General features: G+C 39.4%; 1 protein-coding gene across 1 annotated transcript in view; it reads left to right on the forward strand.

Annotated features, from left to right (window-relative positions):
• Nucleotides 1–976: 976 nt before the first annotated feature.
• Nucleotides 977–19,668, forward strand: part of LOC133552341 (sestrin-1-like) — a 41,464-nt gene continuing 22,772 nt past the window's right edge. The window contains exon 1 of the mRNA XM_061899564.1: nucleotides 977–1,174. Coding sequence (XP_061755548.1) covers nucleotides 1,124–1,174 — 51 coding nt within the window. The 5' untranslated portion in view covers nucleotides 977–1,123. The remainder of the gene's footprint in view (nucleotides 1,175–19,668) is intronic.

Genomic DNA, 19,668 nt, shown 5'->3' on the forward strand with positions numbered 1-19,668 from the left:
AAGCGGCGACTTTTTAACCACAATTTTCTCACCGAAACCTGCTGGTTGACATTCGGTAGGGATCCATGTTAGCTTGACCGCGCTCTGATCCATTGTAAAGTTTCCCCTCCAGGAATTTTAAACAAGGAATCACCGTGTGTTTGTGTGGCTAAAGGCTAAAGCTTCCCAACTCTATCTTTCTACTTTGACTTCTCCAATATTAATTGAACAAATCGCAAAAGATTCAGCAACACAGATCTCCAAAATACTGTGTAATTATGCCGTTAAAGCAGACGACTTTTAGCTGTGTGTGTGTGCAGCGCTCATACTTCCTAAAAACCCGTGACCTCTTGCGTACACGTCATCATTACACGACGTTTCCAAGACGAAACTCCCGGGAAATTTAAAAGTGTAATTTAGTAAACTAAAATGGCCGTATTGGCATGTGTTGCAATGTTAGTTTATACATCAATGATGAAATATTATCAGACTGCGTGGTCGGTAGTAGTGGGTTTCTGTAGGCCTTTAATTTTAGCATGTTAAATTGGTCCTCCAGACCCCCGGAATTTTTTTTCAGTCTTTTTCATTGTGGTCAAATCACATGCCTGTATTAGCGACCAAAAGTTGTGAACTTTATCATCGATGTTCTCTACTAAATCCTTTCAGCAAAAATATGGCAATATTGCGAAATAATTAAGTATGACACATAGAATCGACCTGCTATCCCCGTTTAAATAAAAAAAATCTCATTTCAGTAGGCCTTTAATTGTATTCACATTATTAAAAATATGTGTTCATGTTCGAAAACAATAATATATATTTATACAGCAGCTCCTTTGTTTCCCCACTGCACTTGTTTGCAGATGTTATTTCACACTTCCGCCCTGCGTCACCCAATCCCCGCCTCTCCCCGTCTCTTACTTCCGATGTCAGCCAAGCCCCGCCCCCTCCGCGCTCTGATTGGCCCGCGCTGTTACCGGAGTTGTCAGCTCGCGTGGTGGAAGATTCCTCCGCCACTTGCGAGGCAGCCTCGCTCCAGCGGCGGAAGGCCACCCGCTCGTCTCCACCGGCCGCCTTTTGTTCGCTGTGTCCCGGGAGAAAAGCACCGCCGCCGCGTCCACGTACAGCGCACACTGGCTGGAAAATGATCATCTGTGCGAATAAGATGGAGTACCCGCTCAGAAGCCAATGCCAGGTAGGTCGCCGCCGAGCTCGGCTAACTAAATAACGGACTTCATTCATTTCACAAAGGGGGGGAAATTCCGCTTAAACATGCATTTAACCACCGCGTACATTAATATTTTCAGCCTTTTTACAATTACGTTTTCAATTCTAAACTAATTAAAAAGAAGCTAGCCAAACTTCATATCGCACTTGCTAACTTTGCTAACATGGCTATTTTTAATACATTCGGACAGAAATAGACTATCAAAAGTAACTTTTATGAGAACTTGCTTTCAAGCCTTGATTTTTTTTGGGTCTCCGCCCTCCTTATAATCGTCATGAATACTTTAAAAAACAAAGTATTGAATAAATAGAAGGAGTAAACATGTTAGAAATCATCAACATTAATGTGCGGTGGATGGGCGATGACGTCACCAGACTTAAAGTGTGAAATGCAGCTTAACAACAACACGGTTGTTTTTATAGCGTCTTCATGTCGAGCGGTTTGTTTGGCTAAGCCTTTTTTTTTTTTGATTCCTGCGAGCTGAACTGGACTGCCAATCAAACTTGTTTTTCTGCCCTCGCCGCTGCTGTTCGCTTGGCAGCCGAGAGGGGGCGCCGTCTCCAGGAGTCCTCATAGAGATGTTTGCTGCAGACTCACCGGAGCTAAACGGGGAGGACCAGCATAGAAAAATATAGCATCACTCTGCTTTTTATTTGTATTTTTTGGGTATATAGCCAGGAAAAAAAATCCTATTGATAGTGAAAAAACTATTTTTCAAGGGAGTCCTGGCTTAGAGGCAGCAGAGTTGCACATAAAATGACAAAATGGAGATCAAGTCAAACACTTACAGCAGTGGTTCTTAACCTGGGTTCGATCAAACCTTAGGGGTTCGGTGAGTCGGCCTCAGGGTTTCGACGGCGTCTCCACCGCGGAGGTCAAGACACACCCAACTCATCGTGTAAATAAAAACCTCTCCCTATCTGCGTTTTATGGATACCACCAAACAATGTTCCTTCTAATTTACCATCTGATTTGCAAGTGTTTAATTTGTTGTGAGTTCATGCACTGTGTTGGGTTTGTTCTTTTAACAAGGTGATCATGCATGGCTCATTTTGTGCACCAGTAAAAAACATATAACTTTGTCTTGAATTTGAAAAAATATATATATTTTTCACAATCAACACTAAATTGGCCCTAGTGTGCTAATGTGAGTGTGGATGTTGTCTATGTGGCGAATTGTCCAGGGTGTACCCCGCCTTCCGCCCGATTGTAGCTGATATAGGCACAAGCGCCCCCCGCGACCTCAAAGGGAATAAGCGGTAGGAAATGGATGGATGGACAAAAGAAGGGTTTGGTGAATGCGCATATGAAACTAGTGGGGTTCGGTACCACCAACAATGTTAAAGGGGAAGATTATCACAATTTCAAAAGGGTTAAAAATCAATAAAAATCAGTTCCCAGTGGCTTGTTGTATTTTTTGAAGTTTTTTTCAAAATTTTACCGGCCCCGGAATATCCCTAAATAAAGCTTTAAAGTTCTTGATTTTCGCTATTTGCGATGCGACTGTCCATTTCCCTGTGACGTCATACAGGGATGCCAATACAAACAACATGGCGGTTACCACAGCAAGATATAGCGACATTAGCTCGGATTCAGACTCGGATTTCAGCGGCTTAAGCGATTCAACAGATCACGCATGTATTGAAACCGATGGTCGGAGTATGGAGGCAGATAGCGAAAACAAAACTGAAGAAGAATTTGAAGCTATTGAGCGAATAGCTATTGACGCTATTCGGCCATAGCGTGGGTGTACCTAATGAAGTGGCCCACAGCATGGCTGCCTTATTAGCATCGCCGGTAAAATGTGCGGACCAAACGATCAGGACTTTCGCATCTTGTGACACTGGAGCAACTTAAATCCGTCGATTGGTAAGTGTTTGTTTCGCATTAAACGTGGGTATCTAGTTTCAAATGTACATACAGCTAGCGTAAATAGCATGTTAGCATCGATTAGCGTAGCATGTTAGCATCGATTAGCTGGCAGTCATGCCGTGACCCAATATGTCTGATTAGCACATAAGTCAACAACATCAACAAAACTCACCTTTGTGATTTTGTTGACTTAATTGTTGCAAATGCATCTGCAGGTTATCCATACATCTCTGTGCCATGTCTGTCTTAGCATTGCCGGTAAAATGTGGAGACACTCTGGCACATTCAATGGGGGTCTGGCGGCAGATTTCTTGCCAGTGGTGCAACTTGAATCCCTCCCTGTTAGTGTTGTTACACCCTCCGACAACACACCGACGAGGCATGATGACTCCAAGGTTCCAAAAAATAGTCGAAAAAACGGAAAATAACAGAGCTGAGACCCGGTGTTTGTAATGTGAAAATGAATATGGCGGGTGTATTACCTCGGTGACGTCACGTTCTGACGTCATCGCTAAAAGACCGATAAACAGAAAGGCATTTAATTTGCCAAAATTCACCCATTTAGAGTTCGGAAATCGGTTAAAAAAATACATGGTCTTTTTTCTGCAACATCAAGGTCTGTATTGAGGCTTGCATAGGTTTGGTGATAATGTTCCCCTTTAAGAACCACTGACTTACAGTTAACTGAGGAGCCTTCAAATGCTCTCTCTTTACATTTAAAAGCATTTAAAGGCCTACTGAAACCCACTACTACCGACCACGCAGTCTGATAGTTTATATATCAATGATGAAATATTAACATTGCAACACATGCCAATACGGCCGGTTTAGTTTACTAAATTGCAATTTTAAATTTCCTTTTTCAAAACGTCGCGGAATGTCAGGACATAGCGCAGCACCATTTGCGGCTAAAAGTCGTCTCTTTTCATCGCGCAATTAAACCGTATCCTGGACATCTGTGTTGCTGAATCTTTTGCAATTTGTTCAATTAATAATGAAGTCAAAGTAGAAAGATGGAGGTGGGAAGCTTTAGCCTTGAGCCGCACAAACACACGGTGAGTTCTTGTTTGAAATTCCCGGAGGTGAAGCTTTACTATGGATCAGAGCGGTCAAGCGAACATGGTTCCCCACCACTTGTCAACCGGCAGGTTTCGGTGAGAAAATTGTGGTAAAAAGTCGCCTCTTACCGGAGCTTGCGCCGTCTATGCAGCTGACGTCGCCTTCCCTCAGAGACTGGCCTCAAGACACCCGTCCTCCAACTGTCAGGTACTATTTAACTCACTAAAACACTAGCAACACAATAGAAAGAGAAGGGATTTCCCAGAATTATCCTAGTAAATGTGCCTAAAAACATCTGAATCCGTGCCAATGCAATCGCCTTTTTTTTCTTCTTTACTTTATTTTATTATTTTTTTCTAGTCCTTCGCTATCAACATCATCCCCGAATCTTTCATCCTCGCTCAAATTAATGGGGAAATTGTCGTTTTCTCGGTTCGAATAGCTCTTGCTGCTGGAGGCTCCCATTACAAACAATGTGAGGACATGAGGAACCCTCACCCTTGTGACGTCATCGTCTGCTACTTCCGGTACAGGCAAGGCTTTTTTATCAGCACCAAAAGTTGCGAACTTTATCGTGGATGTTCTCTACTAAATCCTTTCAACAAAAATATGGCAAAATCGCGAAAAGATCAAGTATGACACATAGACCTGCTATCCCCGTTTAAATAAGAAAATCTCATTTCAGTAGGCCTTTAAGGATAAAAAAAATTCAGTCTCTTTGTAACATGTTCCAAGCACAGGGAGCTGCATTGATCAGTGTTTTTTGAGCTAAGGCACATTTTTTTGCCTTGACAAAATGCGGACGCACACCACCAGCAGAAATCACAAAAAAAACGAAAGTCGGTTGACAGTAAAAAGTCGTCGTCGCAATAGTTGGATATGACTATAAAGCATAAGCAAGCATGCATGACTATAGCTCTTGTCTCAAAGTAGGTGTACTGTCACCACCTGTCACATCACACCCTGACTTATTTTGTATTTTTTGCAGTTTTCCTGTGTGTAGTGTTTTACTTCTTGTCTTGCGCTCATATTTTTTGGGCATTTTCCTCTAGCAGTTTCATGTCTTCGTTTGAGCGATATTTCCCGCATGTACTTTGTTTTAGCAATCTAGAATATTTCAGTTGTTTTTACCCTGTTATGAGATGGCGTCTTGTCCAGGGTGTGCGCCGCCTTCCGCCCGATTGTAGATGAGATAGGCCCCAGCGCCCCCCGTGACACCGAAGGGAATAACCGGTAGAAATGGACACATTATCCTTTTTTGCGGGGACATTGTTGATTGTCATGTACGGATGTACTTTGTGGACGCCGTCTTTGCTCCGCAGCAAGTCTTTGCTGTCGTCCAGCATTCTGGTTTTGTTTACTTTGTAGTTCAGTTTTATTTTTGTTCCGCATAGCCTTCCCTAGGCTTCAACGCCTTTTCTTAGTTTATTTTCTTGTTTAAGCATTAAATACCTTTTTTTTTTTACCAGCACCCTGCCTCCCGCCGTTTCCAACATCTACAAAGCAATTAGCTACCGGCTGCCACCTACTGATATGGGAGATTATTACACGGTTATTCTAGACAACACCGACACTCAACAACAACACATCATTTGCAGACTCCAATTACTGGTTTGCAAAAAACATTTTCTGCCCCAAATAGATGAAATTAGATCATCTCCCATGGTACACCAGATCGTATCTCACGGCACCGTGGCTGAAAAACACTGCCATAGACCACTGGTCCCCAAACTACGGTCCGCGGGCCAGATACAGCCCACCGGCGTCAAATCCGGCCCGCAGGAAGTCCCGGGTAAATAAAAAAAAGTTTTTATTTTTTAGAATCTGTCCTTTCTAATCCATTTCCTACCGCTTGTTACTCTCGCATATTGTATGTATAAAAATGCATTTTCCCAACAATAACATGACATCATCAAGTGCTGTTCTTTCAGTTAATTAGTGCGCAAGGAATATGTATATATTAGGGGTGTAACGGTACACAAAAATTTCGGTTCGGTACGTACCTCGATTTAGAGGTCACGGTTCGGTTCATTTTCGGTACAGTAAGAAAACAACAAAATAATTTTTTGGGGGTTATTTATTTACCAAATTTGCAAAATCTTCCACCAAAAATATTTTTCTTAGTGGAATATTTGATGTGCGGTAATGTGAACCTTGGATAGGTCAATAATTCATAATAACATTGATTTTGATTCAATATTATGTTTTGAGCAATGACAGTTTGAAAGAAAAAAAACAGCTTTGTTTTATTAGTCAACATTGCAACTTTTTCTAAATTACATTTAACTTTTAAGCTTTTTTATTTCATTTTTGTTATGTTTTTGTTTCTTTTAATAGCATTTTTAGAATGTGCGGTGGGCCTTTTAAAACATTAGCTGTGGGGCGCAAATTACCTTCGGGGCACCCCTGCTATGGATAATAAAAAATAAAATCTGATAAATCTATGGATAAAAAGCAGAGCTTGGCGACGCATGCGCGTTTATCATAACTCTCTCGCTCTCTCTGTCTCCGCCCCTCCCTCACGAATGCTGCTGCGTGCACAATTTGTTTTGTTTTTAACCCCGAACGTACATTGAAAATACACGCAACCCTAACTTAAAATGCCGGACATTTTGAGGCATTTAAGAAACTCCACCCGGACAGCCCCGCAAAAGAGGACATATCCGGTGAAAAGAGGACGTATAGTCAGTCTATCGTAGCCCGGTCGCTGCTAGCATGCCGTGTGTTGTGTCTCGGTGTGCATTGTTTACACAACGTGTGCTACGCTACTTAATATGTCCGTGTGGAAACTCGTTCGGTACACCTCCGAACCGAACCAAAACCCCTGTACCAAAAGGGTTTAATACAAATACACGTTCCGTTACACCCCTAATATATATTAGTTTCCAATCATTTCTGCAACTCTTATTTTTTCGTGATTGTGATTGGAGCACATACCTGTTGGTCACGAAAAACTTTCATGTAGTTTGCTTATTTTATGAATTTATTATGGCTCTACTGAAAATGTTGGGTCTTAAGTATACATGCAGCAACCTCTTAAGGCCCAAGCTATTTGTTTACATGCTTTTTTTTAATTTCTCTTTGCTATTTGGGCTTATTAGACCCTAATTAGAATAAAAAGTAAGAATCATCTTTTGATACGATGTACTTGGTCCATAAGTACACGATTGTGTACTTGTTTATTTTTGCACTTTTTTTTTTTAATTCCATTGTATGTTATACTTTTCTGACACCACCAGATGGCAGTATAAGTGTCCACATAAGTGACCATAAGACCCCAATTCAGTAGTGTACACATTTTAGGAAATAAGAGCTAAAAGGTGCTGTCCACGCATGTGGCCACTAAGCCTTTTGAGCATGAGTTTCAAACTCTGGCCCACGGGCCAAATCTGGCCTGCCGTGTAATTTATTTTGGCCCTTGAGGCAATATCAATTTAGCATTAGAGTCGGTGCTGCTGTAATACCGCATTCACCGCTAATACTCATACTTGCCAACCCTCCTAATTTTCCCGGTAGACTCCCGAAGTTCAGTGCCCCTCCCGAAAATCTCCCGGAGCAACCATTCTCCCGAATTTCTACCGATTTCCACCTGGACAACTATATTGGGGGCGTGCATTTAAGGCATGGCCTTTAGCGTTCTCTCTACAACCTGTCGTCACGTCCGCTTTCCCTCCATACTAACAGCGTGTCACATAATATTTGTGGCTTTTACACACACACACACGCACAAGTGAATGCAATGCATACTTGGTCAACAGCCATACAGGTCACACTGAGGGTGGCTGTATAAACAACTTTAGCACTGTTACAAATATGCGCCACACTGTGAACCCAGACCAAACAAAAATGACAAACACATTTCGGGTGAACATCCTCACCGTAACACAACAGAACAAATACCCAGAACCCCTTGCAGCACTAACTATTCCGGGAAACTTCCAGCAAACTGACCAATAATTAACGTTTTATTCATGCCTTTTCTCTTGCTATTTCGAGGCTTGAATGTTTGGTTCATTCATTTTTGTTATTTTATTTTCAAATTTATTATTAGCCTGTGGAAAAAATTTGATATTTACCTCAGAAGATTGCAAATAGAAAAAAAAGACATAACATTTTTATTCAAATCTGATTTGATATGCCATTGCCATTCTTTCAATTATTATTATTATTATTTGATACTGGATTTTGCATGTCACTAAGGTTATATAAGCCTTGCTTGTTCAGTATTTAATGCAAAACTTGTTTGGGTCCCTATTACAAGGTTTATTTGTTCAACCTTGGCCCGCGGCTTTGTTTCGTTTAAAATTTTGGCCCACTCTGTATTTGAGTTTGACACCCCTGCTTTAGAGGTAAAAATATTTGCTTACATGTCCCTTGGCAAGTTTCACTGCAATGAGGCGCTTGCTTTTGCTTGACTTTTTCACCACTCCTCTTGACAAAATGTGTTGCTTTTCTGACATTGACTTGTTTCTTCAGCATTGTCCAGAAGTCATGACTTTCCCAAGGCCTTTCTAAAACCTTCATTCTAGCCTGATTTAGCCATTCCTTTACCACTTTTGAGGTGTGTTTGGGGTCACTGTCCTGTTGGAACACCCAACTGCACCCAAGACCCAACCTTCGGGCTGATGATTTTAGCTTGTCCTGAAGAACTTGGAGGTCATTGTCCCATTTACTCTCTGTAAAGCACCAGTTCCAAGCCCAGAGCATAATACTACCACCACCATGCTTGACGGTAGGAATTGTGTTCCTGGAATTAAAGGCCTCGGGCTTCACGGTGGAAGAGGGGTTAGTGCATCTGCCTCACAATACGAAGGTCCTGCAGTCCTGGGTTCAAACCCAGGCTCGGGATCTTTCTGTGTGGAGTTTGCATGTTCTCCCCGTGAATGCGTGGGTTCCCTCCGGGTACTCCGGCTTCCTCCCACCTCCAAAGACATGCACCTGGGGATAGGTTGATTGGCAACACTAAATTGGCCCTAGTGTGTGAATGTGAGTGTGAATATTGTCTGTCTATCCGTGTTGGCCCTGCGATGAGGTGGTGACTTGTCCAGGGTTTACCCTGCCTTCCGCCCGATTGTAGCTGAGATAGGCGCCAGCGCCCCCCGCGACCCCAAAAGGGAATAAGCGGTAGAAAATGGATGGATGGATGGATGGATGGATTAAAGGCCTCACATTTTCTCCTCCAAACAGCTCCATTTTTGTTGCATCCGACCACAAAACTTCCCCCCAGAAGCTCTTATCTTTGTCCATGTGATGTTAGATGAAACAAAAATTGAGCCGTTTTACAGTCTGGCCCCCGATGCGCCCCCTCTAGTAAGAAAGTTTTGGGACCCGTGGCATGGACAAAAGGTTTTACGGAGAGCAACATCTGATTGTTGGCTCTGTTTTGATTGTTTGTCATGAATTGGGACAAACTTGGCAGTGTTTCTTATGCACAGGCAATGCATGTGGAGTGTTTGCGGCAAAGCCAAAAAGTAGAAGTGGAAGTCGTGTTTATGTGCTCTCTAAGGTGAAATCAGTTGTGTTTTCCCAGCCTGCAGCACAGAGTTGTGTTTGTCTTGCTCGCGTTCAGTCTGCACCCTTTCTTCTCTTTGCTGCTCCCTCAGTTCAGGTTGCAGAGCCAAAATCAGCCTTGCCTGCCTCTTGCTTCCGGGGATTTTTTTGGGGGGATGGGGGGGGGGGGGGGGGCAGACTAGTAGAGTATTCCTGGATGGAGCCCCCCCCCCCCCCCTTCTCCCCTTTAGACATAATTGGAATGCAGATTGAATGTCCTTCTCCTCTATCTGCAGCAGCAACACATGACCCACAAAAAGACCCACACATCTCGCGCTGACACATTTGCCACCAGCGTGGTTTTTTTGAAACACTTCATCCATACTCCTGCTCTTTGTCTCCTTGTTTTTCATGACGTCGCTCCTGTTTTTCATGCCGCCTCAAGCCCGGCTTCCTGCTCAATAAGCAAAGGTGGGGATTTGTTTTTGACTGGCAAATCATGGTGCGCCTTTTTTTTTTTTGTGCATTGTATTCCACTCACAAGATGTTTTTATCTTCCAAAGTCTGACCACAAGTGGGGATTTCATTAGACTACATGATAGTTTCACATTGAAGGGGAATTGTTCAACAAAAGTCCTTTATTGCATTACATTATTTTACGGTATATCAGTACTAGTTTAGTACCGCGGAACTAATGAATTATATTCAGTACTATACCGCCTCTAAAAAGTACTGGTCGTCCAAACCGGTCGTCACGTTGTCATTGCTGGGTTATTTAAGCGCAGAGGAGCATGTTTGGCAGTGCACACACACAGAGTACTTACAAACCCCGTTTCCATATGAGTTGGGAAATTGTGTTAGATGTAAATATAAACGGAATACAATGATTTGCAAATCCTTTTCAACCCATATTCAGTTGAATATGCTACAAAGACAACATATTTGATGTTCAAACTGATAAAGACTTTTTTTTTTTTTGCAACTAATCATTAACTTTAGAATTTGATGCCAGCAACACGTGACAAAGAAGTTGGGAAAGGTGGCAATAAATACTGATAAAGTTGAGGAAGGCTCATCAAACACTTATTTGGAACATCCCACAGGTGTGCGGGCTAATTGGGAACAGGTGGGTGCCATGGTTGGGTATAAAAGCAGCTAAGTAATTCACAAACAAGGATGGGGCGAGGGTCACCACTTTGTAAGCAAATCGTCGAACAGTTTTAGAACATTTCTCAACGAGCTATTGCAAGGAATGTAGGGATTTTACCATCTACGGTTCAGAGAATCTGGAGAAATCACTCCACTTAAGCGATGATATTACGGACTTTTGATCCCTCAGGCGGTACTGTATCAAAAAATAACATCAGTGTGTAAAGGATATCACCACATGGGTTCAGGAACTTCATTAAACCACTGTCAGTAACTACAGTTGTTTGCTACATCTGTAAGTGCAAGTTAAAACTCTACTATGCAAAGCCAAACCCAGTTATCAAAAGTATCCTGAAAATCCGCTGGCTGGGCCTGGCCCGAGGTCACCTAAGATGGACTGATGCAAAGTGGAAAGGTGTTCTGTGGTCTGACAAGTCCACATTTGAAATTATATTTGGAAACAGAGGACGTGGTGTCCTCCAGAACAAAGAGGAAAATAACCATTCGGATTGTTATAGGCGCAAAGTTGAAAAGCAAGCATGTGTGATGGTATGGGGGTGTATTAGTGTCCAAGGCATGGGTTACTTACACATCTGTGAAGGCACCATTAATGTTGAAAGGTCCATACAGGTTTTGGAGCAACATATGTTGTCATCCAAGCAACGTTATCATGGACGCCCCTGCTTATTTCAGCAAGACAAGAGTTAAAACAGCGTGGCTTTGTAAAAAAAGAGTGTGGGTACTTTACTGGCCCGCCTGCTGTCCAAACCTGTCTCCCATCGAAAATGTGTCGCGACCTAAGTTGTACATCAAGCAAGAATGGGAAAGAATTCCACTTTCAAAGCTTCAACAATTAGTTTCCTCAGTTCCCAAACGTTTATTGAGTGTTGTTAAAAGAAAAGCTGATGTAACACAGTGGTGAACATGCCCTTTCCCAACTACTTTGGCACGTTTTGCAGCCATGAAATTCTAAGTGAATTATTATTTGCAAAAAAAAATAATGTTTATGAGTTTGAACATTAAATATCTTGTCTTTTGTAGTGCATTCAACTGAAAATGGGTTGAAAATGAATTGCTAATCATTGTATTCAGTTTATATTTACATCACACTGCCGTCTCCAGTCTGAATATACGATGGATGACCTGTTATTTTACATATGTTTGAAAAAAGCGTGTATTATTTTGTTAGTAGTTTGACTGGCAAATGACGGTGCAGCCTTTTTGCAAATGTTCCTGCATCTGCAACATGACCACAAAGTCATGTTTAATACAGAGTATAACTCCTCACCATTTATTTATTTTTACTATCATTAATCCTTTGTCCCTCTCTGGTTTGAAGACCAGCAGTGTTCATGTTGCTGCCGGCCATCAGACTGTTTACAGCACGGAACAAAAACATGCTTTGTAATGGCGCACATCGCCTCCTAAATCCTCATTTATTCCTCCAGCCGCCCACACGGGCTGCAGTTTTTTTTTTCCTCCTCCTCCTTTTCATGCGGGTGTTTTTTCCCTCCTGTGGGTGGACAATAAGGAGTCTCTCCTTATCAAGAATGCTGCTGCTGCTGTTTTGCACCTTTTGTTTGTTTTTCTGCAGACCCATGAAGCAATGCCACCCCATCCCCCGACCGCTATATTCAGCACGTGCATTGGTTTCTTTTTCAATATTTAACTCCATGACGTTATGGACTTAAGTTGCTATTTTATTATCGCGCCACCTCTTGATATGTAAAGAAAATAGTACGTGGCTTTATCTCTTCTGCTTTCATACAAAACCTATATGAAACTGAATCCTTACCACGGCGTCAACCTCGGTTCCCTTTTCAGTCAGACTTGTCCCGACATGCTTGTTGAGTAATGAAGTGACACATTTCTTCATCGCTTTATAATGACAGAACGGATTATTTCCCCGGCAGACACAAGGACTCACAATACTGCTAGTCATGTTTTGTTGTTGGTTGCAGGCTAAGTCAAGTTAAAGTAGCAATGATCCTCACACACAAGGTGTGGTGAAATTTGTCCTCTGCTTTTGACCCATCCCCTTGTTCACCCCCTGGGAGGTGAGGGGAGCAGTGAGCAGCAGCGGTGGCCGCGCCCGGGAATCATTTTTGGTGATTTAACCCCCAATTCTAATTCTTGGTGCTGAGGGCCAAGCAGGGAGGTAATGGCTCCCATTTCTTTAGTCTTTGGTATGACTCAACCAGGGTTAGAACTCACGACCTACCCATCTCAGGGCAGACACTCTAACCCAGGGGTCACCAACGCGGTGCCCACAGGCACAAGGTCGCCCGTAAGGACCCGATGAGTCGCCCGCTGGCCTGTTCTAAAAATAGCTCAAATAGCAGCACTTACCAGTGAGCTGGCTTTATTTTTTAAATTGTATTTATTTACTAGCAAGCTGGTCTCGCTTTGTTTGATATTTTTAATTCTAAGAGAGACAAAACTCAAATAGAATTTGAAAATCCCAAAAAATATTTTAAAGACTTGGTCTTCACTTGTTGAAATAAATTCAGTTATTTTTTTTTACTTTGCTTCTTATAACTTTCAGACAATTTTACAGAAAAAATACAACCTAAAAAATTATTTTAGGATTTTTAAACACATACTTTTTTACCTTTTAAATTCCTTCCTCTTCTTTCCTGACCATTTAAATCAATGTTTAAGTAGATTTTTTTTTGTTATTGTGAAGAATAATAAATCAATTTTAATTTAATTCTTCATTTTAGCTTCTGTTTTTTCTATGAAGTTTATTTGTGAAAAATGTCTTCAAACTTATTATGATAAAAATTAAAAAAAAAATGTTTCTGGCAAATCTAGAAAATCTGTAGAATCAAATTTAAATCTTATTTCAAAGTCTTTTGAATTTCTTTTAACATTTTTGTTCTGGAAAATCAAGAAGAAATAATTATTTGTCTTTGTTAGAAATATAGCTTGGTCCAATTTGTTATATATTCTAACAAAGTGCAGATTGGATTTTAACCTTTTTAAAACATGTCATCAAAATTCTTAAATTAATCTTAATCAGGAAAAATTACTAATGATGTTCCATAAATTCTTTTTTTTTATTTTTTCAAAAAGATTCGAATTAGCTAGTTTTTCTCCTCTTTTTTTCGTTAGAATTTTGAATGTCAAAGAGTCGAAATTAAAGATAAAGTATGTTTCAAAATTTAATTTGAATTTTTTTCGTGTTTTCTCTTTCAAACCGTTCAATTAAGTGTTTTTGTCATCATTCGTTCTCTACAAAAAACCTTACATAAAAGGAAAAAAAATGTACGACGGAATGACAGACAGAAATATAATTTATTTAAGTGTGTATCAAACTGGTAGCCCTTCGCATTAAGAATATCTCTTGGTTTCAAAAAGGTTGGTGACCCCAGATCTAACCACCAAGCACTGATGCACTCATTCTTTCATATACGTCAAACTTATTTTAACTCAAAGAACAAAAATACATTCCCAAGTGGGTTGAATTGGTAAAATCATGACGTGATAACTTAAAAATAAAGACAACTTCAGATTGTTTTCCTTGTTGTAAAATAGGCCAAAAACTAGGGTTGTCCCGATACCAATATTTTGGTACCAAAATGGATTTTGATACTTTTCTAAATAAAAGCGTCCACATAAAATGACATTATTGCCTATATTTTAACAGAAAATCTAACATATGTTCATTATTGCAATTAAGTCCTTAAATCAAATGTTGAACATACTAGACAACTTGTCTATTAGTAGTGAGTAAACAAACATACTCCTAATTAGTCTTGTCATTTATACGCCTATTATTTTGTACACATTATAAAGGAAAAACTGTAAAAATGGATTATTAATCTACTTGTTCATTTACTGTTAATATCTGCTTATTTTCTGTTTTAACATGTTCTATCTACACTTCTGTTAAAACGTAATAATCACTTATTCTTCTCTTCTTTGATATTTTACATTAGTTTTGGATGATACCACACATTTTGGTATCGATCCGATACAAAGTAGTTGAAGGATATTCATATTCAAAGCCCTCATGTGGTCAGGGACGTATTTACTGACTTTATAAACATGATATACATTTGAAAAAAAAAATGAAAAAAAATATCGATGTTATCATAGTAGTATCGACTAGATACGCTTTTGTACTTGGTATCATTACAGTGGATGTCAGGTGTAGATCCACCCATGGCGTTTGTTTACATTGTGACGCCGGTGAGCTACGGTGTGTCGTGACCTTGTGGCGACCTATCAGCTTGCTGAAAACAAAGTTTCATTGTACTTGTACAGTGACAATAAAGTTTTACCGTCTAGTGAAGCATGTTTAGCTATTCCTCTTCCTCCAGTGATAATAATACTTGTAAAAAAAATCACTTTAGCCATGTCCTAAAGCAGCTCTTCCTGAGGGTGTTTCTGTGTTATAACTTCACCTTTATTGTTAGTTTTTAGACCAAGATGTGTCCATTCTCCCTTTTCTGTCTACACAATGTGTCTGCTTGTAAGTACTCTGTGTGTGCGCGCTGCCGAACACGCTTCTCTGCTGGCAAAACCAGCAATGTCACGATGATGCGCCGTCATGCCCGTTAAAAAAAAGGTGCAGGGGGGAACTTGTACTTTTTAGAGGCGGTATAGTACCGAATATGATTCATTAGTGTTGTGGTACTATACTAGTACTGGTATACTGTACAACCCTACCAAGAACATTCTGAAAATGTACAAATCATAATGTTTTTTTTTCTCGCTTACATGTTGCAGTTATTATTCTATCTTCATTATTAGTATTGTATTTTAATTATGTACATTTTTAGTCTATCAGAAGATGAAATGAGTAATAATATCAACATGAAATTACAGGATGTTTGTTATTAATGTAATTTACTCGTTTTCCTCAACTGATGTACTAACCCCGTTTCCATATGAGTTGGGAAATTATGTTAGATGTAAATATAAACGGAATACAATGATTTGCAAATCCTTTTCAATCCATATTCAGTTGAATGCACTACAAAGACAAGATATTTGATGTTCAAACTCATAAACTTAATTTTATTTTTTTGCAAATAATAATTAACTTAGAATTTCATGGCTGCAACACATGACAAAGTAGTTGGGAAAGGGCATGTTCACCACTGTGTCACATCACCTTTTCTTTTAACAACACTCAATAAACGTTTGGGAACTGAGGAAACTAATTGTTGAAGCTTTGAAAGTGGAATTCTTTCCCATTCTTGTTTTATGTGGAGCTTCAGTTTTTTACGCTTCATAATGCGCCACACATTTTCGATGGGAGACAGGTCTGGACTGCAGGCGGGCCAGGAAAGTACCCGCACTCTTTTTTTTCAAAGCCAAGCTGTTGTAACACTTGTCTTGCTGAAACAAGCAGGGGCGTCCATGATAACCTTGCTTGGATGACAACAAATTTTGTTTCAAAACCTGTATGGACCTTTCAGTATTAATGGTGCCTTCACAGATGTGTAAGTTACCCATGCCTTGGGCACTAATACACCCCCATACCATCACACATGCTGGCTTTTGAACTTTGCGCCTATAACAATCCAAATGGTTATTTTCCTCTTTGTTCTGGAGGACACCACGTCCTCTGTTTCCAAATATAATTTGAAATGTGTACTCGTCAGACCACAGATCACCTTTCCACTTTGCATCAGTCCATCTTAGGTGTTTCAGGATATTGTTGATAAATGGGTTTGGCTTTGCATAGTAGAGTTTTTACTTGCACTTACAGATGTAGCGACCAACTGTAGTTACTGACAGTGGTTTTATGAAGTGTTCTTGAGCCCATGTGGTGATATCCTTTACACACTGATGTCTGTTTTTGATGCAGTACCGCTTGAGGGGTCAAAAGTCCGTGATATCATCGCTTACGTGCAGTGATTTCTCCAGATTCTCTGAACTTTTTGATGATCTTACGGACCGTAGATGGTAAAATCCCTAAATTCCTTGCAATAGCTCGTTGAGAAATGTGGTTGTAAAACTGTTCGACAATTTGCTTACAAATTGGTGACCCTCACCCCATCCTTGTTTGTGAATGACTTAGCATTTCATGGAAGCTGCTTTTATACCCAATCATGGCACCCACCTGTTCCCAATTAGCCTGCACACCTGTGGGATGTTCCAAATAAGTGTTTGATGAGCATTCCTCAACTTTATCAGTATTTATTGCCACCTTTCCCAACTTCTTTGTCACGTGTTGCTGGCATCAAATTCTACAGTTCAAAAAAATGTTTATCATATTAACTGAATATGGGTTGAAAAGGATTTGCAAATCATTGTATTCCGTTTATATTTACATCCAACACAATTTCCCAACTCATATGATAACAGGGTTTGTACTAACATGATGTGGTTTATCCTGCACATATCTAGCATCTACAACAAAACTTGTGAATTTGAAATCATTTCATTAACCACACATCAAGTTAGAAGGGGATACGTATTATTTCAGCATATTTATGTGCGCCCAGAAAATGTGTCCTAAGTGCAACACAGAATGTAGAGATGATTTGGGTATAAAGGTCACAGGTGATGTCATCACCTACAACTTTGACTACAAGGCGTGAACGTAACAATCCACATTTTGTATACTATCACTAATAAGTATGTCGTGCCCAAATAAGGAAGTGTGGCCTCTATCTTAGCTCCGCCTCTTTTAAGTCATGAGGCTCTTGCTATGGCGACATCCAGTGGACACATTTAGAACAGCAGGTTCTGTCATTCTAAAAATGTCATCTTGTTTTCCTACTTGGAAAACTCCTCTGGCGGGCCGGATTCCATACTTTTGACGCCCATGATTTTTATTTATATTTATAGTCTGGTAAAAAAAACATGTGGCACATGTGAACGAGAAGTGTGTGGCGCCCCCTGTCGGTGGGTGCTCAGAATGCCTTTGATAAGCATACATGTAGTACAGGGGTGTCCATACTTTTTCCACAGAGGGCCACACATGGAAAAATTAAAGCATGCGGGGCCCATTTTGATATTTTTCATTTTAAAAACATAACATTTATGGATTTTTTAAATGTATTTTACTTTTACAGGTCCCGGGGACCATAAAGGGTCTCAGTTATTAAAATGTTAAAAATAAGTCAAACTTTTTTTTTTTTTTTTTTTTTAAACACTTACAGGAAATCTCTATATCAACTTAAAAAACAACTCGGTTTTTCATAGTAAAACTGAAATATGCAGTATTTAGTAATTAGAGCTCTAAAACAGTGATTCTCAAATGGGGGTACGTGTACCCTTGGGGGCACTTGAAGGTATGCCAAGGGGTACATGAGATTTTTAAAAAATATCCTAAAAATAGCAACAATTCAAAAATTCCTTTATAAATATATTTATTGAGTAATACTTCAACAAAATATGAATGTAAGTTCATAAAGTGTGAAAAGAAATGCAACAATGCAATATTCAGTGTTGACAGCTGGATTTTTTGTGGACATGTTCCATAAATATTGATGTTAAAGATTTTTTTTTTTTTGTGAAGAAATGTTTAGATTTAAGTTGATGAATCCAGATGGATCTCTATTACAATCCCCAAAGAGGGCACTTTAAGTTGATGATTACTTCTATGCAGAAATCTTGATTTATAATTGAATCACATGTTTATCTTTCAACAAGTTTTTAGTTATCTTTTTTTCCAAATAGTTCAAGAAAGACCACTACAAATGAGCAATATTTTGCACTGTTATACAATTTAATACATCAGAAACTGATGACATAATGCTGTATTTTACTTCTTTATCTCTTTTTTTTTTTAACCAAAAATGCCTTACCCTGATTAGGGGGTACTTGTATTAAAAAAATGTTCACATCACTGAAAAAAGGTTGAGAATCACTGCCCTAAAAGATCAATAATGAAGAACACAATTGATTTTAATTATTTTATATTTTTGAGTAATCACAGTGAAAAGATCAATAAAATACCACTAAGTGTATTTGGAATCCAAAAGGTGCCCCACTCAGAAATTGATACACTTTTATTAGGGTTTTTTTTTAACTTTCAACACTTAAGTTACGAGATCAACTTCAAGTATATCTGTCAATTTTACTTTTTAACTATTATTTTGTTTGTTTTATGCTCTTTTGTAAAAGAAAACGTAGTTTTTATATGGCAAATGCACAATATATGCAATATTTACCACATAAAACATTTTAAAGTGAAACATTTGAACTAATTGGAGCTTTGAAAATAATTCATTATAACATGGATTTTTTATTTTATTTATTTTTTTAGCAATGGCAAAAAAATAAATGATTGATTGAAACTAGTAATTATTAGATTGCACAGTACAGTACATATTCCGTACAATTGACCACTAAATAGTAACACCCCAATAAGTTTTTCAACTTGTTTAAGTCGGGGTGCACGTTAATCAATTTATGGTAAAGATGGTTTTCACGTGGTGAAATAAAGACAAAATGAAAAAAAAAAAAACAGCCTGCATGGCAGCTTTTTGCCAACATTGCAACTTTTTCTCGTTAGATTTCACCTCATTCCAATATTTTTAATGTTCTTTTTTATTTTTGCAATAGCATTTCCAGAATGTGTGGTGGGCCGGTAAACAATTAGCTGCGAACCGAAAATGGCCCCCGGGCCACACTTTGGACATCACTGATGTAGTACATAAAGTTTTACAAACCTTAGTGCAGACTTGTTTTCATTGAGGGCCACATCGCAGAAAAGGTTGCCTTTAAAGGGCCTTTAAAAAAAGAAAAAAGAACATGCATGTTGGTCATAACCTGTAAAACATTTTTTTAAATTTACAAATAAATCCTGATTAACTACTCTTTAATCTTATAAAACAATGCTTTTTATTATAATGTTTTAATCTGTCCTGTCCAGCAACTCAGACAAATCATATAGTTAATGTAGAGCAGGGGTCACCAACCTTTTT

Source organism: Nerophis ophidion, linkage group LG05 (genome assembly GCF_033978795.1).
Source record: "Nerophis ophidion isolate RoL-2023_Sa linkage group LG05, RoL_Noph_v1.0, whole genome shotgun sequence".
Taxonomy (NCBI): domain Eukaryota; kingdom Metazoa; phylum Chordata; class Actinopteri; order Syngnathiformes; family Syngnathidae; genus Nerophis; species Nerophis ophidion.